At 45.3% G+C, this 23,573-nt stretch overlaps 10 protein-coding genes across 10 annotated transcripts; 5 read left to right on the top strand and 5 right to left on the bottom strand.

Annotated features, from left to right (window-relative positions):
• Positions 1-762: 762 nt before the first annotated feature.
• Positions 763-2,337, top strand: BGW36DRAFT_366187 (chaperonin 10-like protein). The gene has a single exon (XM_046214717.1). It carries the CDS (start codon positions 1,033-1,035, stop codon positions 2,194-2,196), a length of 1,164 nt encoding a protein of 387 aa, XP_046077422.1. The 5' UTR covers positions 763-1,032; the 3' UTR covers positions 2,197-2,337.
• Positions 2,338-2,482: 145 nt separating this feature from the next.
• BGW36DRAFT_366186 (uncharacterized protein) lies at positions 2,483-3,494 on the top strand. The gene has a single exon (XM_046214716.1). The coding sequence runs from the start codon at positions 2,615-2,617 to the stop codon at positions 3,155-3,157; it is 543 nt and encodes a 180-aa protein (XP_046077421.1). The 5' UTR covers positions 2,483-2,614; the 3' UTR covers positions 3,158-3,494.
• A 1,287-nt stretch (positions 3,495-4,781) lies between these two features.
• On the top strand, positions 4,782-6,128 carry BGW36DRAFT_353249 (ATP-dependent rRNA helicase rrp3; the record flags this gene model as incomplete). The annotated part of the gene is made up of 1 exon (XM_046213416.1): positions 4,782-6,128. The coding sequence occupies one exon, from the start codon at positions 4,782-4,784 to the stop codon at positions 6,126-6,128; it is 1,347 nt and encodes a 448-aa protein (XP_046077420.1).
• Positions 6,129-7,131: 1,003 nt separating this feature from the next.
• BGW36DRAFT_353248 (putative glycerol:H+ symporter) lies at positions 7,132-9,213 on the top strand (the record flags this gene model as incomplete). The annotated part of the gene is made up of 4 exons (XM_046213415.1): positions 7,132-7,372; positions 7,422-7,489; positions 7,523-8,146; positions 8,200-9,213. The coding sequence occupies 4 exons, from the start codon at positions 7,132-7,134 to the stop codon at positions 9,211-9,213; spliced, it is 1,947 nt and encodes a 648-aa protein (XP_046077419.1).
• A 262-nt stretch (positions 9,214-9,475) lies between these two features.
• On the bottom strand, positions 9,476-10,486 carry BGW36DRAFT_285153 (uncharacterized protein; the record flags this gene model as incomplete). Its single annotated transcript, XM_046210293.1, has 2 exons — positions 9,476-9,883; positions 9,986-10,486. 2 exons carry the CDS (start codon positions 10,484-10,486, stop codon positions 9,476-9,478), a joined length of 909 nt encoding a protein of 302 aa, XP_046077418.1.
• Positions 10,487-10,852: 366 nt separating this feature from the next.
• BGW36DRAFT_268491 (uncharacterized protein) lies at positions 10,853-11,430 on the bottom strand (the record flags this gene model as incomplete). Its single annotated transcript, XM_046210136.1, has 3 exons — positions 10,853-10,936; positions 11,164-11,269; positions 11,336-11,430. Coding segments are annotated over 3 exons (285 nt in total), but the record flags the coding sequence as incomplete, so codon positions are not given.
• Positions 11,431-12,643: 1,213 nt separating this feature from the next.
• On the top strand, positions 12,644-14,204 carry BGW36DRAFT_331747 (uncharacterized protein; the record flags this gene model as incomplete). The annotated part of the gene is made up of 5 exons (XM_046212837.1): positions 12,644-13,050; positions 13,106-13,213; positions 13,266-13,648; positions 13,710-13,774; positions 13,861-14,204. Exons 1-5 carry the CDS (start codon positions 12,886-12,888, stop codon positions 14,202-14,204), a joined length of 1,065 nt encoding a protein of 354 aa, XP_046077416.1. The 5' UTR covers positions 12,644-12,885.
• An 882-nt stretch (positions 14,205-15,086) lies between these two features.
• Positions 15,087-17,117, bottom strand: BGW36DRAFT_421389 (general substrate transporter; the record flags this gene model as incomplete). Its single annotated transcript, XM_046219562.1, has 10 exons — positions 15,087-15,306; positions 15,359-15,638; positions 15,706-15,786; positions 15,848-15,926; positions 15,982-16,003; positions 16,079-16,301; positions 16,353-16,474; positions 16,543-16,854; positions 16,908-16,929; positions 16,982-17,117. 10 exons carry the CDS (start codon positions 17,115-17,117, stop codon positions 15,087-15,089), a joined length of 1,497 nt encoding a protein of 498 aa, XP_046077415.1.
• A 1,593-nt stretch (positions 17,118-18,710) lies between these two features.
• BGW36DRAFT_392565 (putative esterase) lies at positions 18,711-19,952 on the bottom strand (the record flags this gene model as incomplete). Its single annotated transcript, XM_046217712.1, has 3 exons — positions 18,711-18,968; positions 19,026-19,343; positions 19,371-19,952. 3 exons carry the CDS (start codon positions 19,950-19,952, stop codon positions 18,711-18,713), a joined length of 1,158 nt encoding a protein of 385 aa, XP_046077414.1.
• A 433-nt stretch (positions 19,953-20,385) lies between these two features.
• Positions 20,386-22,637, bottom strand: BGW36DRAFT_421387 (FAD/NAD-P-binding domain-containing protein; the record flags this gene model as incomplete). The annotated part of the gene is made up of 8 exons (XM_046219561.1): positions 20,386-20,891; positions 20,939-21,048; positions 21,110-21,249; positions 21,324-21,559; positions 21,615-21,868; positions 21,937-22,181; positions 22,252-22,294; positions 22,369-22,637. The coding sequence occupies 8 exons, from the start codon at positions 22,635-22,637 to the stop codon at positions 20,386-20,388; spliced, it is 1,803 nt and encodes a 600-aa protein (XP_046077413.1).
• Positions 22,638-23,573: the final 936 nt, after the last annotated feature.

Here is a 23,573-nt window from a genome sequence, read left to right as displayed (position 1 = left end):
TGTATTGGGTGGGTTACTTTCGTTGCCGCTTTAGCGTCGGGATATAGAGTACGTACAAGAAGCTTGGGCATAAAAATAATTTATATTAAATATTAGTTACGTACAATTTTTATTTTTCATCTTGTTTAATAATTTTAATTATTAGATTAGACAAAGGAGATCACATAGTATCCATTAAAATCCTTCCAAACATCTACACTACTATTGCAGCTGTTGTTTGTCTAAGTTTGATCGGGTACGGTACATCTATAGAAAATGATTTACGCTTGACACAATAGTTTGTCTTCTTAATAAGAATAATGTCGGTATATTGGTTTGCCTGGGACTCTCGTTTAGTGTAGAGCAAACACTTAATTATCTCTTATATCACAGTTTGCCTGGACGGCTCGGCAATCTGGGAGGCGCCAGTCACCCCGGGTTGCCGGTTTTGACCTTGTTTGTGACACCTGGGACGTTTGGCAGTGTTATTCGACGGCATTTTGGCATAGAATTGGCGCAGAAATCTGAATGGTTGGTCTTGGACTATATACCAGCAGACATCATCACCATACATCCTCATGTCTGGGGTTTTAAATAGTCGACATCAATAAATGAATTAACTAAATTATGAAGTCGGAATATGAAATATAATACATGTATCCTCTAAGTTTGGTATTATAGACCTAGTATTTGCTGAGAAAAAGAGGAGTTAGTTTTACTAGGGTGTGGGTAATCTGATTGAAGCAGAGGGAATATCGAAATCCAGCGGAATTACCTCCGTGTCTTGGCAGTGGGCCGATTGGTATATAAAAACTTCCGTTTCATCACCTACCAACTACACGACAATAAAATGCTGAATCTGACCATGCCACTATCAACGCCGAATCCGAAGTCCGTCAGCCGTCCCTCTCTATCAGCTCTGGTGCCCAATTGTGCACCTGGTCTGTTGTATATCATGGCCCAGCCCCTCTTGGATGCCACGTCTCTTGGGCTTTTTCTAATCACATAAACGCCTTCAAGCATCTGTCTGGCTTTCCAGCACTGTTTATTAACATGGCTTTCAAGAATCAAGCCGCGTGGATCCCCGCCAAAAAGGTCGTCCCATTCAAAATTAGCTCGGCGCCATACACACGGCCTGGGCCCGGCCAAATCGTCATTAAGAATGGCGCCGTTGGCATCAATCCCTTTGACTGGATCCTCCAATACCAGGCCTCACTCCTCGCCTCACATCTCACGTACCCCATGATCCTCGGCATTGACGTCGCCGGCACCGTCGTCGAAGTCGGCTCCGGCGTGACTCGCTTCAAGGTCGGGGACAGGGTAGCCGGCAGCGCTGTCTCCGCCGACAAGTCGGTCAATAGTGCCGCTGAAGGCGCCTTTCAGCTGTACACCGTGCTGCGCCAACACATGGTCGCCCCGGTCCCCGACCACGTCACGGACGAGCAGGCCGCCGTCTTGGGCCTGGGTCTCGGTACAGCTGCGTACGGGCTTTTTCATAAGGATTATCTAGCCCTTGATATGCCGCAGATTCCAGCGCCGAAGAATCCGGCGCCAGGAAGGAAATACCCCCGCGCTATCATCATCACGGGCGGCGCGTCTAGCGTTGGCTGCTGCGCTATCCAGCTTGCGGTGTCGGCGGGGTATGAAGTTGTATCGACCTCGTCACCGAAGAACTTTGAGTATGTCAAGAGCCTGGGTGCCTCTCACGTCTTTGACTATAATAGTAAGACGCTGGTGGCAGACCTCGTGCGCGTCCTCGAAGGCCGCGAACTGGTCGGCGCATATACGGTTGGCGCGAACGCAGACCAGATCTGCGCCACGGTGATGAAGGAACGACTGGCCAAAACACCCGATCTGCCGACGAGGAAGTTCATTGCGCTGGCGGGCGGCGGTCACAAGGGCGCCGATGCGTTCAAGGGCTTTCTCGGGCCGTACCGCATGATGCGCGGAATGATGGGCATGATGGGGCGGAATGCGGTGACCAAGATGCTGACAGGCATTGAGATCAAGTTTATCATGATTGTTGGGTTGGTCGATCCCGAGAGCTGTGTGTCGCATATCTATCTGGACTTTTTGGGGCCGGCGCTCGCGCAGAGACAGTTTGTGCCGGCACCGGAACCGGAGGTCGTGGGATCCGGGTTGGAGATGATTAATGAGGCGTTGGAGATTAATCAGAAGGGGGTGTCGGCGAAGAAGATTGTTGTGTCGTTGCCATAGCACTGATTTTTGGGATGTTGAGATTGGGCGTATACTATACGGCACCCTATATGTAATAGTCTGTATTGGTATCTCTTTTGTGTACGGAGAATATAATTCGGTCAGCCAGAACAAAAAAAAAGCTGAAAAGATGGACTGTATACATATACATATATATGTAGAAGAGCATGATATTGTAAATCCAGGCTCCAAAGCGTAAAAGACCGCACGCCTTTGATATCACCTGACCTGGACAAATCAGGCACCGCGTGGGGTTGTTAATATAGCCTTGTAAAGATGTCTCCTAGTTTTTCCCCCTCCATCATCAGAAGAAACAAGTCCCCATCTTAGAATTTTATCTCTATTTTATACCTAAAATTCATACGAAAAGCCACACATAATTTGCCGCAAAGCGGATAAGCTAAAGGGTAACAACGATATGCAAAACGCTGACGACACAGTGTCGCTATTTACAGCGGAGGAGGAAGGCTGTTACACACCAACTCACACTAGCATGCCATCTGATGATTGGGAATTACCCAGCTACTCACGCCTCAACACTGTTGGGATGTGCCCCTGGAAGGACACAACCTATATTATTCGCAACGCCGAGACGGATCTTGTTATATCGCTCAATGACGGTGATTTGATCTTGAGTCCTCAAGAAAAGGGTCATTATTGCCACTGGCATTGTGTTGAGAATAGTGAAGGGTGGTTTGGATTTCGCAATGTTGCTGCAGGGAGATATATTGGCCATAATAACAATCGCAGGAATTGGCGATTTGTGGTAGAAGGGAGGCAACATCGTGAATGGGAGTATTTCTGCGCACGACAACACCCTAGCGGTGGCCATATCCTTTTGGTGAAGCACTGGAATGGATTCCAGCCAATGACCGTCGGAGGACCGGACAATACGGAATTGGTTGTTGGTGAACGAGACGTTGATCCCGCACGCTGGGAGTTTATTAAGATTGAATCATGAAGTTGAAGGCTTGACGGGTTTTGCCTTAGAGTCCAAATAAGTCAAATGCCTCGCACAGCCTTTATAGTTTCAAACTTGTTTCCTTTGCGTAGTATTTTGCATTTAAAGAGAAAGGAAATTCGAGAAAATTTTCACGCTTTATTTATTACTCGGGCAAGAGAAGCTGTCAATACAATGTGAATTTCCTCAACTATGGGGTTGTGATCATGGTCACAACAGCATTTACAGGCAAGAGGTTTAATGCTAGTTGCTCGGGGTTTTGGATTTATAATATATTTGAAAAAGTAGCACCCTATGATGTCTTTCGACTAGCAACGTTGTGATTGAACAAGGAGAGGGAATTTGCTAAACAGAATTTTCAATCCTCAAATACCGATAACGAAGGCCATTCTTTTCCTTCGTGAAGTACGATTGATTACTTTGCAGGTTAGCCAGTTAGAAGGAATATGTTGGCCAGGTTTTTCAATCTTCAAATGCCGTTGACAGAAGCCATTCTTAAGGACTTTTAGTGCAATCAACTGTTTCTTAAATTGACCAAGTAAGAGGAAAATCCAGACCAGGGTTTCAATTTCCTAATGCCGTTGACAGAAGCCATCTTTTATCCTCATTTTAGCACAGCTAGCGCTATTGCAATATGAACTCGGGCGGTCTGAGAACAGCTGTCCAGAATTCTCGATCCTCCAGTGCCGTCTACAATAACGATCTCGAACTTTTTCATTGGTATACCCATCAGCTGGCACTTGTGGTGAGGCTGACCGTCGTTTTCGATCCTCCAATGTCGGTCGCAATAACGATCAATATGCTTTTATTTGGTAAAGCCTATAGTTTCGCACCCGCGAAGAGGCTGACCAGAGTATTTAGTTTTCCAATGCTGAGTACAAAAGCTATCCTACTTTATTTTTTTGTGCAATCATCAGCTTTGCATACATAGCCAGAATATGATAAGGGCTCGGGAGGATATTCATCCCGCCAATGGTGAGAACAGTAACCCTTCCGGTTGTTTTTCGCAGTACAGCCAAGAGCAAAGCAGTTTTGCAGACGGGGTCGATGTGGGTTTTCATATACCCTTGACGTGATTGTCATAATTATCCGTTTATCATTGAGTGTTCCACATTCGAGGGATCTGTTGTCCGAGTTGAGTCCAGAATGACGGAATTGGAATTAAGTGTAATAGTATGGCCACTAAACTGCAATGTCTTCGCGCTATCTATATACACCTATGCAGATCTGACAAGAGTGGATCTTATTTAGGCGCTGAGGTGTCTAAACGCGCCCCCACTCCACCCCTCTCCCTAGAAGGAGAGGGTCAGCAATTGGTATTCATTACTTTGTGGTACTACTTCAAGGAACTCTGTGAATGACTGAGGAGCGCGGAGACAGCCTGAAGTGGAGGCCAATGTCTCCGCTTATTAAGCACACTCCGGGCCGTTGGCAGCGCAATCTCGGTCTTGGCAGATCACTGCGATAACAAAAATTTTCGAGATCGCTTTTTCTTTCACCATCTAAGCCATAGGTTCAGCACGTTTGGTCATCTGGCTTCCGTTTTGCCTTATCGATTGCCGTTATTCGTCGGTTCGAAATATCTCGCAACAACTCGATCAGCCTTCTACTTTTATGCTTGGCCATGAAGAGTCCTGCACATGAGACATCCTCGACATCCTCTATCGAGGATGTCTCCCTCGCGCAAACCTCCACCAACCCACCCAAAACATTCCGGGAGTTGGGTGTGATCGATTCGCTATGTGAAGCATGCGACTCCCTCGGTTACTCAACACCAACACCAATCCAAGCGCATTGCATTCCGGTCGCACTACAAGGAAGAGATCTCATCGGCCTCGCTGAGACTGGGAGTGGAAAGACCGCAGCTTTCACCATTCCTCTACTTCAAGCGCTCATGGACAATCCCCAACAATATCATTCGCTCATACTTGCGCCAACCCGTGAACTAGCCCAGCAGATCTCGCAGACCGTTAAAGCCTTGGGGGCTTTCATCTCTGTACGATGCGCATTATTGATTGGAGGAGTGGACATGATTCCGCAGGCTATCGCCCTGGCGAAGAAGCCTCATGTCATTGTCGCGACCCCGGGCCGTCTCCTTGATCACCTTGAAAACACCAAAGGATTCTCCCTGAGACACCTGAAATATCTGGTGCTAGATGAGGCCGATCGACTTCTTGACCTGGACTTTGGCCCCATTCTAGACAAGCTTCTACGACTTCTACCAAGTCGAAAAACCTATCTTTTCTCAGCCACAATTTCCAGCAAAGTCGAATCTCTCCAACGGGCGTCATTATCGAACCCGGCAAAAATCTCAGTTTCAACAAAGAACCAGACAGCCACAAACCTACTACAGTCCTACTTGTTCATCCCACATAAGTTCAAGGATATCTATCTTGTCCACTTATTGAATGAGCTAGCAGGTCAAATGGGTATTCTCTTCACTCGTACGATCATGGAAACCCAGCGGTTGGCTCTTTTGCTACGAAACCTCGGCTTTCCTGCCATCCCGATTCATGGTCAACTTTCTCAGAGCGCCCGCCTTGGATCTTTGAATAAATTTCGCACGCGGTCTCGGACTCTGCTCATTGCGACCGATGTTGCGGCTCGTGGATTAGATATTCCAGCGGTTGATTTCGTTATCAATTGCGATCTTCCCCAAGACAGCAAAACCTACATTCACCGAGTAGGAAGAACTGCACGTGCGGGAAAGAGTGGAAGGGCTTTCTCTGTTGTCACTCAATATGATGTGGAGGTATGGCTGCGGATCGAGAGCGCCCTTGGAAAGAAAGTAGACGAACATAAACCGGAGAAAGATGAAGTGATGATATTCGCAGACCGAGTGCATGACGCACAAAGAATAGCCATCTCGGCTTTAAGGGAGCAGAACCAAGATGGCAAGGGTGCGAGGAGCAAAGGTGGCAGTAGGCATAGAAAGCGCGGCAGAGATGAAATGGATCAAGAAGAGGCTTGAATCCTCAATGACTTGATCGGATATTTGAGAATAACCTAGTTCATGCATAGCCTATAGCTTACTAAGAATAATGATACATTACGACTCTGTTCACTGCATGCCGATTCGTGTAAGGCAGAAAAGATAGCATTATGTATAAGTTGGTTTCCATGTATCCTCTAAAGCCACTGCACCTTGCGCTAAAAACCGACAAGCCTTGTAATTTACTAAATTTTATAAGACCTCTTTGAGTCTATATGATAGTTCCCTACATGGCAACCTCTATACCTCCCGTGGCTTTAAATTACCATTCTCAGACAAAGAACAAGCGTTATTTTGGATATTGAATCACCTTATTATGGGGAAATATCGGACTGATTTGTCTGAGTTTGCGTTCATCATGGAAAGCAACCAATTACTTTTACAGCAAAGCCAACCTGATGATGAGTTTCCTCAAGCATTTCTTGTTTCACAGAAATGGCCAGGCCAAGATCCACGATTTGCGTCATTTGTAGGAGAAGTTTGTTGAGGCTGACCAAGATATCATCTTTTTATCCCTTCCGGGAACCTAAATATATGTCTTCATCTCCGGCCTCACTACCCGACATTCAGTGGCTTGAAAGGGATATATGTTCAATGCTTTGGTACATCATGCTTGACTATGCGAGAACTAGCCAAAAAAAGGAATTCAAATCACCAAGACTTCTACTCTTATTGGTGCTGCATCCCTGCGGTGGGAGACAATCATGGATGTTTGAAACAAATGATGGAAACGGCTGACAACTGGTCAAAATACAACGACTTGACTGTTCATAGGTTTGATTTCAAAATAATGCGCTAGTTTCAATATGTATGAGATTACCGCGCGCTTGCTCTCCGCCAAAAGGGTTTAGGTTTTACGGAACTGTGGGGGGGGGAGGGGACCCACTGTCAGCCTCGGCCAGGCACACTTTGTGGTAACTCCCTCCTTTTCAACTTCCTCACTCTAATCAACTAGTCAACTAACCAACGCAATGCTGGCGCCATGACGAGTCTCCTACAGTTTCTGCGGAGGCTCTACTCTCTCGACACGCTCGACACTCGCCTCACCGTCTCCTCCAGCACCCCCGTCAAAGCTGTTTCCGATAGTAAAGATGGTCGCGCTCAGGAAATCGCTGCTGGCGCTCAGCCGTCCAAATGGAACACCCCAGAGTTTTATGTTTATTATCTCGTCTTCCTCACGGTTGTGCCGATGATGTTCAAGACGGTTATCGATGTGTCGCAAGGTCTGGTGAATGAAGCAGTGAATAGTGTCCGACTACTGACTATGCCCAGAGAGCCATCCTACTTACTCTACTTATGCTCGTTTGCTTTCTCCTGGATGGATCCCTGGACGTAAAGTGGTACGTTCGGCCTGTTTGTTATTGGTGTGCTAGATATTCGGTGTGCTGAGTTTGAGGCGTGATCAGGACAATTCAGATCTTCAATATGCCAGTTTTCGTGACAACATGCCCTATCTATTGATTCTGCTGGCTGTGCAGCCGATTCTTCGTCGGATTTATAACCGTTTCAACTCAATCGAGACACACAAATCTCAAGAAGGGCAAAAACAGTTCGCACATATCGCCGCCGCAGCGGATGCTCGTCTGAAACAGCGCACGGTGTTTGATTTCGGTTTTGCCATTTTGTTTCTCATTGGCTTGCATGGCATCTCTGTTTTCAAAATATTTTTCATCTTATACATCAATTATAAAATCGCCAAGGACCTCCCTCGGTCTTATATTCCGGCTGCAACGTGGATTTTCAATCTGGTGGTTCTATTTGCAAACGAATTGTGCGATGGCTACCCGTTAGCCAACATCGCCAAACTATTTGTCTCACCGGAAGTTTTAGCTGGAGATAAGACCCCTACTCTAGTTGAATGGGCGGAATTCTTGGACGGCTTCGGTGGATTGATGGCTCGGTGGCAGATTCTTTTCAAATTCACCATTCTACGTCTGATTAGCTTCAACATGGACTATTATTGGAGCCTGGATTACAGATCAGGAAGTCCAATTGAGGTAGGTTCTATTCCCCTCCCCAAGATTTGGGCTTTGCTTACTCCCCTAAGAAGAAACAACTCGATCCCGCCTCGTTATCCGAACGGGATCGTGTCTCTGTGCCGGCGGATCCATCAGCTTACAATGCATTAAACTACACTGCATATGTGCTCTACTCGCCTCTCTACCTATCTGGACCAATTGTCACCTTCAACGACTATGTATCTCAACAGCGGTATCCGTCTCCTGCTCTCACTCGCGCTCGGATTGTGTTGTATGGCATCCGATTCTCCCTCATTGTGCTGTGCATGGAGCTCGTCCTACATTTCATCTACGCAGTCGCCATATCGAAATCCACGACCGACTGGTCAACCTACACGGCCGGCCAGCTCAGCATGCTAGGCTACTTTAACCTGCACATCATTTGGCTCAAACTCTTAATCCCGTGGCGCTTTTTCCGACTGTGGGCATTAATCGACGGGATCGATCCACCAGAAAATATGGTCCGATGCATGTCAAACAACTACTCCGTCCTTGCCTTCTGGCGTTCGTGGCATCGGTCCTACAACCGCTGGGTGGTACGATATCTCTACATCCCCTTGGGCGGTACCGGAAATCCTCGCACCACCAAGCCATCCCCCGCAACCCAACCATCCCCCACCGCAAAGTCACTCCTCTCTCGCGCACGCGGCGTCATCAACCAACTCGTCGTCTTCACCTTCGTCGCCGTATGGCACGACATCAACCTGCGACTACTCATGTGGGGATGGCTCATCACATTCTTCGTCCTGCCGGAAATCATCGGCTCTCTATTGTTCCCAGCATCGAAATGGCGTTCTCGTCCAACAACATATCGCGTGATTTGCGGTATTGGGGCGGTGAGAAATATCCTGCTACTGATGATTGGTAACCTGGTGGGGTTTGCTCTGGGACTTGATGGGGTGAAGGGGTTGGTAGCGGGCATCTTTGATTCTTGGGTTGGCTTGGTCTTCTCGTTGGGTGCTTGTGCGGCGCTTTTTGTCGGTGTGCAGGTTATGTTTGAGACTAGGGAGAGTGAGAAGAGGATGGGGATCAAACTGAATTATTAGTTCAGCAATATATTGTATTTAAGCACCAAGACCCGCCGTCACCGTAATAATAGCACTACTCACATATGTACCAGTAAGATAAGATATCATTGAGAGTGTAATGCTAGGTATTCCCGGATATCAAATAGATGTTGGAGACAATTAGTAGCATATGCAGACAAGTATGATTATCGAATATCTATGCAGTATATTCAGTACTAAGGGGTATCTACAAACAGGCCTCAAAACTCCAATAATATTAACCCACGCATTAGAAAAGAGCTTAGAAAAAAGCACCACACCTCGAATCCTCATGCACTTTATAACAATCCAGCCCACACGTACGCACCCCGCAATTCCTACACTTGATCTTCCCCCAATACCCGCATATCGTGCAAAAATACCGCGGCGGCTTCCCTGAACTCGACGGCCTTGCTCGCGCCGCGTTGTACGTGAGCGCCGGTTCGGCGAGGAGAGCCGCCATCAATCGATCAGAAGGTGGGAGTGGGATGTATGATTTGAGGAGCGGGTCGCTGTCGTGTGTCGTCTTGATGATTCCTTTAATCGGTTCGGGGACGGGCGTGTCGAGCTGCATTGCGTCGGCATCTTCTGTTTTCGGAACTGGGTCTGTTTTTGGCTCGGTCTCATTCGCGTCCGCCTTCTCCTTCTCCTTCTCCTTCTCCTTCTCCTTCTCCTTCTCCTTCTCCTTCCCCGCTGGCCCCGAATCCTTCGAGAGTGATTTCCGTGCCTTGGCCCGCTTCTGCCTCTCCGACAACACTACCTCCTGCGGCACGAGTTTAGTGATAGGCGTCACACTCCGTCTCGCAGCGACCTTGGCGACTTTTGACACGACAGTGGCAGCACCACCACCCACAATCCCCGTCGGCCTACTCCCCGTCCCCGAGACACTAGCCTGATGGGATAGCGCAGCCTCTTCGTCGTCCAGATAATTCTTGAAGGTCTTCTGACTCTGCAAAATGCGGCGTACATTACTCGTTGTCTTGGGGCGCGCCGTCCGCCCGTTGTCGCGCTGAACTGCATCCTTGCGCACGGGTACTGCAATGTGTACGTTCTCGCGATGATTCTCGCGGTCGAGTTCCGCCAAGTGTCGGATTATCGCATGGTTTTGCCGCGAGGTTAGATTCGCGCCACGGCCCCCCGGTTCGCGGATGTTGCGTTTGCGTCCGGTCGAGGATTTGGTGGTTTGGGATGAGCGGATGCTGGTTTCGGGCACGTACGCCCAGCCAGGTGTTGTGTGGGATTTGGAGGTTGTGAGGACTTCGACGAGCGGCATGTTGGTGGCCGTAGGTTTTATTACTTGGGGAGATGTTGAGGTGATGATGTTGGGTTGGCGGCAACATTGACTTTGGTTGTGTGTTTGCATTGTTTGCACTATGACGCATGTCATTGTTATTATCCAGTATATTACATATTTCGAAATTACATAGTGAAGAAATTTCGAAGTAAAACGAAGAAAAAATTTTGTACAATTAACGGCCCATGAAATTCAGTAGCGCCAAATATGCAGTCTCATATAAATACAAAACGAGCAGTCGAAAGCCGGACTGAGGTAAGATTCCTTTATTCAACACCCATCCTTGCTTCAACCATCCAATTTTCTACCTTCTCTTCCTGTTCATCTCTTCCTGTTCATCGTTGCTCACTTCTTCTTCTGCAAATCATCCAGCTTCGTTTCCATCTCGGTAATGTAACTGTTCAATTTCTGGGAAGCAGATTGCAAGGCCTAAACATGAGAATGGCGCATAACCAACACACGTTAGCTCGTGCAGATTTAGGAATGAGAATGACAGTCATATCAAAAGCAACCAGAGCGGCACAAAAAGGGATAAAAAAGATGTTAAAAAAGAGAACACCTGTCGGGGCAGGCCATATCGAATAAGATGTCTATTTATATAAAAGGGAAATGCGATCGGTCCACTCGCGAAACTGTAATCAAATACAGTAACGTACGTAGATATCATCCGTCAACATCTCGTTGGATACTCTGTATTCCTTCAACACGTAGTAATAGACAGATGCGCCGGCAGCCACGGAGCCGAGGAGGAAGCCGAATGCTCTGAATGAGAGGAAAAGCAATTAGATTTGCACGTAATTTTTTTTGGGTATAGGCTAAAACTCTTACCCCCCGCGAAATGCGCCAACAGGTTTCCGTACTGGTAATTCGTTGGCAGTGGCGGTGTTGAGGATTGGCGACGTCGTGGAGAATGCGCGCGGCAGTCTTGCCACGCGAGCACACCGGGAAAGGGGTGCAGTGGATTGGATTTGGCGGAGCATGGTTGCGATTGTTGTGAAGGTGAGATTGATCGTGCAGATCTCTCGAGAAAAGCCCCGTCCACGAAAGGATGGATGACGATGGTCGCAGTAGCACTGCTGGTCACAGTGGCGGACCGAGACGGATGGTTAAGAGCTTAAGTGATGCGCTTTTCCGCAGTCACACGACTAACGACGGATCGGGACTGGTGCAAAAATGTTTTTGGCAAGGAAATCGTCTATGTGGGAGAATTTGTGGCAGGGTGGCAACGAGTGTATGTCTGTATAAGGCTGGTTGTAAGATGAAAATTAGACAATGCACCCTTAAATAGTCACCTGTTACCCCTGTGTCAAATATGTGCGACACTAATATTCGCAACGCAGTGCTACTTTATGCTAAGCCTGACTAACAAAACACTTACTAAAAGACTAAAAAACTGAAAAAAAAAACTTAATAAGCACTTAATGAATACTCTGATATACTTACTGATTTTACTAAATCTGCTTGTAATAATAGCTTCTAGTATTATTTGGCTAATTATATAAATAATTGATATTTATATTATTTTTAGTTTTATAGGGATTTTAAAGTTCTAGTAAAAATACTAGGATACTCTTAGTTCTATTTATTAGACCTAACAGTTCATACTATTTCCGGTTCATAGTGAGAGTTAGGGATTCTCATTGACTATGCTGTGGTGGGGACCTACTTTAAAAAAACCTAATTTGGAAAGCTCGGGAAAAACATAGAGCTCCATAAGACAAACATGGTAAATGCTTTCGGCATAAGTAATTAGCTTCAAGAATCATGTCTGTTATTAATAAAGCCATACTTCGTTATGGGCCACCAAAGTGTCCGTGAAGATTAATGGCACTCTAGGGTTTTCATGGGGCATCTCAATCCGTTTCTTATTATCCCAGTAATGCTAGGGACTGCAAAGCGCACTAGTCAAATCGCTTTATCGCCGCTATCAATCACACCCGATCAGTACACCGTGGAATAGTGTTTCGGTAAACACCTAGGATCTACACGGGACTTCACGATTGGTCCTCATGAGAAAATTTTTTGAACGCCGCAGTTTAGTGATGATTGGCACGGCTGCGGGATTGAGCAGTAGCTTGATGGGTCCAATATTTCAGAACTATCCGTCTCACTATAACCAATTCCCCATACTTTCCCCATACTTTCCCCACAATCTCACCGATGAAGGGTTTGGTATACTTGGTATAACTGTGGCGAAATCCACGCCCCACTTTTTGTCAAGTTTTACTCCTATTTATATTTCCACAAGGGGCTCAGAATGCGAGGACTAGACCGGGATCCTCTATCTGATACCTCCTACCTTCTTGCTTAATCATTGTACTACAAACCTTAGATCCTGGTAACTTGACCGGGTGCTTGCGATATACCCATTATCTACAATGCAAGACCTTCATGACACAGCTGCAGCTCGCAGTAGGATAATCTTCACTGTTTCGATCATATTTTTGAGTCTCCCATTGATTATCGTTTCCTTGAGATGTTTCGTTCGGTTCCGTCTCATCAGGGCGTTTGGGTGGGATGATTCTATCATGACTATCGCTGTGGTTTGTTGAGTTACTCGCAAAGGCAAGGATATCCACTAACTACTGTTTTACCTAGGTTTTTAACTCTGGTTTTGCTATCTGCGCTATCGTAGGGAGTCTCCATGGTGTTGGGAGGAAACTAGAGGACTTTACCAGCAGCGAAGACATTACGAAGTGCCTTTTGGTAGGAGATTCCTACACCATTTCCTCTTATACATTGCTTACTATCCACCAAGTGCTGGTGGCTAGCCCAACCGATGTACATTTTCAGCTGTATCCTCATGAAGCTGTCAATTGCCATTAGCCTCCTGCGTGTGACCATCCACCGCTGGCATCGCGTTATCCTATATCTGGTAATGGCCACTACGGTTGTCTTCGGGGTTGTTATTTGGCTGTTAATGACATTACAATGTCAACCTGTTCAAGAGTTCTGGCTCCGGGATGGCAAAGGCAGCTGTATCCCTGTGGATCCGGTGATAGTCATGTTCTATGTTTACGGCTCCATTGGAGCAGCTTGTGATCTGTGCCTTGGAATACTGCCTATATTTCTTGTTTGGAAGCTGCAGATGAAGAGGCTAGTGAAAATTGGACTGTGTGTGATCTTAAGTCTAGGTGGAGTGTACGTTCCCTCTCCTACTATTTCTTTCTGGCAGCCAATACTAAATATACGTGGGATATAGTGTATGTGTATCATCGATTGTGCGACTACCATTCATCTCCATGTATAAAAGCAATGAAGTTCTCTGTGAGTGATGATTTCTCGTTTCAATTTCCACGGGTTGCCCTCCAAAACTGCATTCACTCTCTCTAACCCAAATCTCTAACTCTTAGACAATTCCTACCTTTTTATTGTGTTATTCATCATTGAATCCGGTGTGGGAATTATTGCAGGGAGCCTTTCAACATTGGTACCCTTGTTCCACTTGCTACGTAACGGAGCTACCTCCGTGTCATCCAGTCGAGGTCGGAAACCCAAGAGTTCCCGCGTATCCAATTTGACTCCATCTCGAGACAGTTTTAAATTGCCTAAGGGTGTTTCCCTTTACTGGAAGTCTGATACTGATGACATACCGTTGGTTCATGTTGCTGGGGATTCTCCTGGTCGAGTTGGAGATATTCTGGATAGTAGCCAGGAGATGCTGAATCCTGGTGTTCCTATTAGTCATAGCGCATAATAAACACGTGAGATATTTGAGACCTCCTTGCTTTTGAGATTCTAAAGGTGTTTTATGATTCGTACACTCCATTTCTATTGAACCTCTCCCTAGAACTTAGAGGCGTTGGTCATGCGGCATAGCGTACCTGGCATATTTCTAAGATCGACCTTTCGGTCTTTCTTTTTACTTCCTCACTTGTTTGTTTCTTTATGGAAGGGTTTGAGTGGCTTATTGTCTGCGAGTAATGGGGTAGAGATTTACCGGGATTGACGAAATTTTGGGATTTGGAAATATTAGTTTATGATCCACAGCTCCGACCACGGCCATCAAATAACAATATGCAAAATCGACCTCGGAGTTTAAAATACACTGCGCAAAGGTTACAATTACGATACGCTGGAATTAGTCAATCCGGCTAACTTTTCGAGTCATGTCCACGCTATCTCATTGCGGTAATTGCGTCCAGCTAAGTCTCTCATTCCGAAATAATTCGGGAACGGGGACGGTTTTCGGGGCTTTCAATCCTTCGCAAGGTAATCACCCTGACACCATTCCATACAAAAAAGGGGGTAGGGGAGAGAGTGAGGCTTCCCGGTTAATGGAGTGGAACTGCCTAATAATGCAAATTACAAGTTCTTTAGCCAGTAAAAAGTATCACCACCACGAGATGCCATATCATAGCGTTACTTGTTTACGCTTTCTTTGAAGTATGACTAGATATATCGAGTTTGCACATAAGACTACAGAAATGCAATTACCAATGAATGAATATAGTAAACGTAAGACCTTTCCGGTTGAAATACGATAGCTCATATCCTATTCCGCTACAAAATATGCCCTAGCTTATCTTCCTTTGGACTCTTCATGCATATTCACACGATCTCATGCCGCTCGTTCTAACTACACCACTGAAATTTGTTGTACATTTGTGGCCTTTTCTGAGATGTCTTCTTCCTCTATAAGATGCTGTCCATCTGCAGTAAGGTGAACAACCACTTTGTCACCAAATAAGGCGGCAATCTCTTCAACCGGAAGCTGTTTTGTTTCCGGGACAAAAAAATAAATGATAATCGTAGAAATAATGCAAAGGCCCATGTAAAGATACAAAATATTGTGTTTACTATTACAATTAGCATCCTCTCTATCGAACAGTGGTTAGGTTGTTCACTCACATGTTTCTCATCGCCACAGCGGAAGGAGTTGTATATGTAATTGCTCCAACGAAGTAACCAAATGTTGAGATCCCGGTACCTCTTGAGCGAATTGACGTAGGAAAGATCTCGGCAGCCCAGACAAACTGGGTGACATCTATGCATCCGCAAAAAACGATGAAATAGAGGTATAACACAGCCACAGCAGCGCCTAGTCCGACGTGGTTGTCAGTACCAACATATTTCCACTGTAATATCCCCTCAGTAAGTAAAATACATGCGAGGATAGGAAACCCAATGACTGGCGGCGTCAAATGTTAGTAGGTTTCATAAATATTAAGTGCTATTTGATGGAGGAGTTGGCTTACGCAATAGAGTCCTGCGGCCGACCCTATCAATTAGGAACACGGAAGCAGTGACAGAAATGGAACCGAAGCAGTTGGCCACCGCTATATACAAGACGTTTAGTTTAGCACCATCCCAAGTAGTATTAGATAAAGACAAACGTACCGTACAGAACCAAAGGGATCACTCCTGTCATGCCCAGATCGACGAACACCAAAGTCATATAATTCGCAATGGCAAGGATCTATTGTTTGTGAGTTGGGCGGTAAGGGAAATTTATCAAATTAGAATAAACTTACACCAGAGGACTGTGAAGCAAACCTAGAATAAAAACATTAATATACTGATTTTCATCTTCAGGTTATAACTAAGGATGTTGGGCACAGGGTCTCCTACTGGACGAAAAATGCTAGCAAACTCCGTTTTCTCCAGGAGGGCTTTGTTAACATCTTGAGATATGATACTTCTTCCGCTCTTTCAAATTCGATTTGTCTTTGAATTTGAATAAATTCAGCATGAGCTGCAGTTTCCTGGGGATCGGTGGGATCATGGTGTATTTTTTGAAGGATACCCCACGCCTCTTCCTTTCTGCCAACCTGGACTAAGAACCGTGGTGACTCTGGTAATCCGTAAGTCTAAGAAGAACAGGACGGACGAAGAAAATTCCTACCAGGGATGAGTGGAGAACCGCAAAATAATACCACTGGTGCGAAACAAGAGAGAGCTATAGGCATTCTCCATTGTACCGCCTCGTTTTTGGCAAAGTATGCGCCGACTCCAATCCATGCACAGCTAGAAAAAAAGTTAACCAGATCAATGCTGGTAGAAAATATGAGACACCGCCTTGAGAGTAGACATACATCAAATACCCGATTGTAAAGGACCATGTTGTTAAGCCCGAAAGCATGCCTCGCTTGTGAGGAGGGGCAACTTCAGTAAGATAAACTGGGACAAGACTCAAGAGGATGCCCAGTCCAATTCCTTGTGGAAAACGAACAACGATGAGCATTGGAATGGCCACAGACCCAGCAGTCAATGCTCCCCCAATTGTAGCAAATGCAGCGGCCAGCGCAAGTGCTTTCTTTCGTCCTAAGGTATCTGAGAGCCATCCTTGAAGGAGCGCACCCATGGCAAGGCCAAAATTGAACACTCCATTTACGCCACCAAGTATCCTAGGGGAAATTTTTTAGTATTATTGAGCGGGATCAGGATGGGTTTAACAAACTTTGCAGCATAGTCACTGTTCTCTGGCTGGAGTTAGTAGGGCTGAAGCTCGATATATTCAAGGAAGGCCCTTACCAACAAGACCAAAGTAATTATAAAAACCCGGCATTGCTATACTAGTGGCGAACATAGAGAAGCCAAATCCATAGCTAAAGCCTCCCACAGCCACGAGGGCAGCAATGTAAATATTGTAAAGAGTGAGATTTGCCATCTCGGTGCCAGGAACAAATTTCACAATACAAGTAGGATAAGTGGGTGAAAAAATAATAGTATCTAGGATAGATAAGTGGGTAGAACGGGGGTCAGCCAACTTCTATATAAGGAGGTCTAGAACTATAAGACAGTTGAATATAATATTTCTTTATTAGATATAGCCGACATATGGGCTTGAATACGAGGAATTTCTCACCGACGCATACGCAAATGTTGTAACGCCACTTCATTTGGCCATCGTCTTTGTGTTTGGTGCGGGGGAGGCGTCATGTATTCGTGGAGAGGAGATGAGCTTGGGGTAGAATCCAGAAGACATTGTGTCTCATTGGCCATCGTGATCGCGGGAAAAATGGCCAAACATGGATTAACATATCCCGAAAGTCAATATCAAGGATATCCGGATTATACACGTCCGAGTAAGCATTCCAGCTTACAGTGGGGAGGACAAATGTTTGAATATAGTATTAATTACTAGTGTGAGACTATCCTATATAGGGGGAAATTACTTCTAGTTCTGGTAGTTTATTGCCTAGATCTAGTATAGTGTCATATTCGGTGTCTTCAAATATTTAGCGCTATATTCAAATTTTTGCCACCTTGCTGTATATCATTTATCAATATAACCGAAATATTGGGTTTTCATTCAATCTGGCCTAAATACCGGTGACATGCTACCTAGGTCCCGAATATACTGCAAGTGCTTCGTATGTTTAAAGTGAAACCCAAGATTTTTATTTTTTTTGACGGTTTTCCACCAAGCTTAGTAGCTGTTAGTGGTAGTGGTTGACGATCGACCCGCCAGGACCTTAAGAGAAATTTCACATCAGACGAAGGCAGTTTGAGCCGATGTCGCTGAACCAATAATATGCGCTTTCAGAGAATCAAGTGACTCCATGCCTAAGGATCTTAAGATAACATAACAGGATATTGAAATAGCGTCCCACCAATGATTAGCAAAACCTTTATTTGGACCACTCTAGGACTGGCTGTAGTATTCGATGTCTGTTCATGGCCATGTTCGACTAATGGCGACGTATGGAGCTTTTAAAATCAATCGTGGCTAGAATCAGGGATCCAAAACTGCACAGCAACTGTTTGACACTAGGAGAACCTAGATGAAGTCACTATTTGTGAGTAATATAGGGATTACAATATAAAAATAATTATTAATTACTCTCTTCGCCTTAACATCAATTGGCGTAAGAGACTTTTAGAAGATTAACGCAAGGAAAGTTTGCATATATTAAGAGGCAAATTCGGGGTAAATTCTTAACATTAACAAGCAGCAAACTGTCTAATTCATCATTAACAATACGCTTTGTTATTTATACCTTCATAGCTGGCCTGTTACCTCCCCATTATATAGTTCAGAGTTTGGGCGAATGGGAACCCAAAGTAATACCAATATATGGAGTTGCATGTCCTTACCTGTGTTTTCCTCGGTATTCTTCTTCATTGGCCGACGAAAGTCTCAGGTAATCGCACCTCGGGTATCTTACAATATGGCTTTAATTTATCTTAGAGAAAAGATCGAAATTGGTTGAAACTATTCCATGCTTATTAATTACAAAAGCAATAATCGTATGAGGGACTATTGAGAAAGCTTTTCTCGTAGCGTTTGCACAACCTTGCGATTATACATCTTACCGGACTCCAGAATCCCGTCCAGCATGGCAAACGAATGCGGCGCAGCTGTCATACGAACAAGCTCCACCTCAGAACCGGCAGCTCTCATCTTCGCTGCATATGCCTCGCCTTCATCACGCAGGGGATCCATTTCGGCAGTGAAAATCAATGCTGCGGCCAAGTCCCTGAAATTGGGGGCCAGAATGGGTGAGGCCTTCCATGCCTATGTTCTCTTCATCAGCTAACTTTGACGGACAGGCTTTCTTATCAATTGACTTGCCTCATCTGATAGAGATGGTCGATGCTGGCCGAGAAAGTATTTATGGCAGTATGACATGCGTGCTGCCGTCATGCCCGCTGAAAATTCCATCTCCTTATATGATGCGTAGGGACAATTTTCACGGTCGAATTCGCCATCCTCCGTAAAGGTATTGTGTAGATCGCAGATGGGCACACACAACACCTGTAGCTGTAGTGGGATGGCGGCATCACGGCACATGTGGGAGACGACACTAGCCAAATGGCCACCAGCGGATACACCACCAACAACAAAGCGATCCGGATCTATATTGAACTCTTCAATCTTCTGGGTACGTACCTGAAATCAACAGTCAGCCATATTTACTCTCTTAGGTGGGAAGTGCGGCTTTTCAATCCGAACCCAGCAGAACGCTGCCCAGCTATCCTCTATGGGAATTGGGAAGGGATATTCCGGTGCTAGTCGATAATCAACGTCAAATACAACCATATGCCCAGAGAGTTGATCCACAAGGAACTTGCAAAAGTCATGGTCAGACGCTAGACCCCCCAATAACCAGCATCCCCCGTGGAAGTTGATGTAGGCAGCTCTTTTCATTGGTTTCCTATCATTTCCATTTTCGAATATTGGAGCTGGTTCAAAAATTCGCACCGTGATTTCTCCTCCTTTCACAGGACATTTCTGTTCTGTTATGCGATAGATATCTGGCCCCTGAGCTCGGCCGTATGCGATGGTATATTTGAGCGGATTCTGGCGGTATTCATGAATGGGAACGTCATCGAAATACAATCGTCCTGCATTGTACTTGTTGTAATAATCAACGAATACAGGATCAAACCGGTGCGCCAGCTGTGGTGGAATACTGTTGTGGAGCGGTGGCACATTGAATAGAGGTTTGAGGTCGTGTAGGACTCGATTACCGACTTGGGTCTCTCCCGGCTGGAACATGATGCGGTATATATTTTTCACCTACTTAAGCCACGACCAGAGAGGATTTACCTAAAAAAAGAAGACGAAATATATAAAATTGTTTGACTACACTTTTCAACCCTCGCTATCCACTTCTCAAGTATATTTATCAATGCTCGAGAGTATTTTCGGCTTTTAATATACCGCGCCTACTATTTTGCAGCACGGCTTTCAATTTCCTCTAACGTGATAGGGCTTCATTCAGCTTAGATGGAACATCGCCGAAATATTACGATGCTATTGTTTCCAGTACAAATTTTTCTTGTATTGTCGTTTCTAAGCTATCTAAGTCCACATTTGAAGTCGTAGAGCCTAGAGCCAGAGAATAGTAGTGCTTATAAAGAGACTCTACATATTCCATGACGACACGCAAGAAATGGACGTTAGTACAATTTCTGAATTGGCTTTGTATCTAATGCGCAACTCCGTTGCCATTAGAACCATTGTGCGTCAATGTCTGAGATTTCTTTGGAGGAAGAACGCCGCCGGGCTTTTCCTCGGTACCCAAATAGTAGGAGATGTCACCACCGTTGAATTCAATCAAGGCGAATCCGTTACCGAGGTATCCAAAAGGGTTCCCACTCCAGTACTTGATCTGATAATCCTCAAACCGGGGCTCCCACATGACGTCAAAATACGTTAGTCTAGAGCCTGGCCACATGGCCAGTCGCCCATTCTTATCTCCGTTCTTAAACCAGCTAGAGCATGGTCCAGCCCATGCCGTACGCTGGATGTACAGATCTGCGTGTTCGGCGAATTTTTCACAGATATCTCGCCGAGGGGTCACGGATTTAACGTTCTCTTTTTGCATCTTTTTGACCACAGCGCAGATATTACCGACCAGCATTTCACTTACAGCAATGTATGAGCCATGGCCGAAAGGGCCGTATGGGCCAGCAATAGTAAAGTAATTGGGGACTTTGAAAGGGTTAGAAATACGTAAGAAATAATAGTAGAAACCTCACCATCGGGCATTGCGATCGAGAGATACGAAATGAGCTTTTCACGCAAGACGTCTTGCACATTCTTGCCATGGGCTATAATGGGGAAACGAGGGATCCACGATGTGTCGAAACTGACAAAAGAGACAACTTCAGTCTTCCAATATCTTGCTTTTTAAGTGAGAGATAACCTACCCTGTGGCACAAATTATCACGTCGACCTTGTGTTCGTTTCCCTCATGGTCGATGAAACCTTCTGGTGTAATCTTTTTCATCATTTGGGTAAAGACCTTCACATTCGGGCGAGTCAGAGATTCCAAAAACCCATTCCCAGGCTGGTAAATTCCGAAGCAAGCAAGATTAGTGGACTATTCTCTCAATTGAATGTGGCGTGATTTCTTTAACTTACCGTGGGTCGCCTACATCCCACGCCAAAATTTGTTGGGATGAGCTTCTCCTCAATATCCGTTCTTCCGCCTAATTTTTCTTTCATCTGCGAGGCGGCGAACTTCTTTGCCTGCTCGGCTTCTGGAGAGCCATTTAGGATAAATTTGAATCGCTGGTTAAGTTCGTCCTCGATAGCCTTGCAGTATTTTTGATGTTCATCTGGGTGTGCAGCCCAGTGTTGTTTTTGCTCTTCTGAATCTAATGCGTCGTGAGATTAAGAATTGCACTGAGTAGCCCCGGTTTATGTACTTACATTCGAAATTTGTACCGTTCGGGCCTGCATACTGCTGGGCAAACCCTGCCGTGATCCAGGTAGGTGATCGGATCCAAGTATAGAGTTGAGTTACCTCCGGGGCAATATATGGAATTACCTGCACACCGCTACTGCCAATTCCAATAACTGCCACGGACTTTGACTTGTAATCAATCTTAGGGTCCCAGCGAGCCGTGTGCGTGAGCTGCCCTTTGAAATCGTGCAGTCCTTCGATATCAGGCCATCGCCAGGCGCTATTCACAGTTTGTCAGGTGTTGCGATCGTGAGTACGCAGCAAAATGTAAACCAGAAAACCACTCACTTCAGAAGTCCGCCATTGTTAATAAATATCTCTGCACTGTCGACAAATCTTTCTCCTGTTTCGAGATTTGTGACGTGCACGTCCCATAAACCACGAGTCTCATCCCAAAATGCTCCGGTGACTTGATGGCTCAGGACAAAGTATTTCTGCAGACCAAATGTGTCTACAACGTCTTTCATATACTGTAGTATTTCATCCCCGTGGGAGTAAAATCGCTCCCAGTCAGGCTTCTTCGCCCAGGTGAACTGTTTTGTCCGTCAGCTCCACAGCTATGGGCAAAAATGGAGGAATTAAGAACATGGTGTGATTCATTACCTGGTAATTATTCGAGGGTATGTCGCATGCAACTCCTGGGTATCTGGCAAGTTTTTATTCAGGAACCGTCAAAATAGAATCACTAATGGTGTTTTCCATTATCAGGACAATTCTCACTGGTTCTCATACCAAGTTCCTCCAACCTCTGGGTTTTTCTCGTAAATTACCAAACTAATATTTTTCGCTTTGTCGGGTAGAATCTTGGCTAAATTGATACCAGATACACCTGCTCCGAGTGAGACGATGCGCAACGGGCGCTCGGTACCACAAAGTGACTCGCTGATGCGGTAGCCATTTCCATTTTCGCGTGGCCAGCCATATAAATCCGGGAGCTTGTCAAAGTCCGGGCATCCTGGAGGAAGTTGTTCAGTCGGTACAGTCACCATCTTTTCAATATAGTGATAGGTGGTCGTCAGGTTTGAAAAACACTCTAAGTGAATTGAATTTTCGAATTTTTGTTTTTAGATTCAGACGTATAGTTATATGTATATTGACGGACCTCGGCCATCCATCTAGTTGTAGCACCAAATGTATTAGACGTTGTATAGCTTCACGTACAAGAAATAACCGAGATCCATTTGAAGCGAAAAACGTATATTGAAGTTCGGCTTATCAACAAAGGCTCGGTATTTCCGCTTTTTGTATTTACCGGTGCAATTGAGTGAACAATTACTGATTTGCCGAAGTAGATTTTCGGTTTATGATAATCGCCGGCCGAAACACCAGATCACTCTTCCAATATTGTTGGATTCAAAGTGTCGATTTTTGATTTTCCCGGTGGGTGATGGTACTCTCCTGCTTATAGCAGGAGCTACTTTGCAGGATATTGGGTTGTATATCTGTTAAATAAACATAGTGGTAAATCACGCTTAAAGAATTTTCTACTCTTAATCGTGAGCATTGAGACTGGTCATTTAACGTATTCTCTAGCTGGTTTTTGATTCGCGGCTAAATTTGGTGGAATCCCACAGTACATGCCATGCGGATTTAAGGACTTTCGCCCTGAGTTAACATCTTCCACTCCGCCACACAATAAATACCCTTGAATGTGATTCTGATAACCTTCGGGCAACTTCAAGCTTTCGGGATATTCTACATCTTTGTTATTCTTTCCACTGCACAACTCCATATCTAAACATGTAAGCGATCCGCTTCGATAAAAATTTTTCTAAGCGCGAAGAATATCAATTCGTTTATATAGCGGCAGCAGTGTGCAACTGTAGACATGAGAGCATTAATCATCAACCTCATTAAGCAGATGTTTCATATTATTTTAATCGATTTTATTCAAGCTTTTCTTTTTCTCTTTTCTATCATGGTTA

Source organism: Talaromyces proteolyticus (assembly GCF_021365285.1).
Source record: "Talaromyces proteolyticus strain PMI_201 chromosome Unknown BGW36scaffold_1, whole genome shotgun sequence".
Classification (NCBI taxonomy): domain Eukaryota; kingdom Fungi; phylum Ascomycota; class Eurotiomycetes; order Eurotiales; family Trichocomaceae; genus Talaromyces; species Talaromyces proteolyticus.
The sequence above is the reverse complement of the archived record's forward strand: the minus strand, read 5'-3'. Positions and strand labels throughout refer to the sequence as shown.

What these genes read in the sequence shown, in the direction of transcription:
- BGW36DRAFT_366186 (XM_046214716.1), top strand. Translation starts at nt 2,615, where the DNA reads ATGCAAAACGCTGACGACACAGTGTCGCTATTTACAGCGGAGGAGGAA.
- BGW36DRAFT_366187 (XM_046214717.1), top strand. Translation starts at nt 1,033, where the DNA reads ATGGCTTTCAAGAATCAAGCCGCGTGGATCCCCGCCAAAAAGGTCGTC.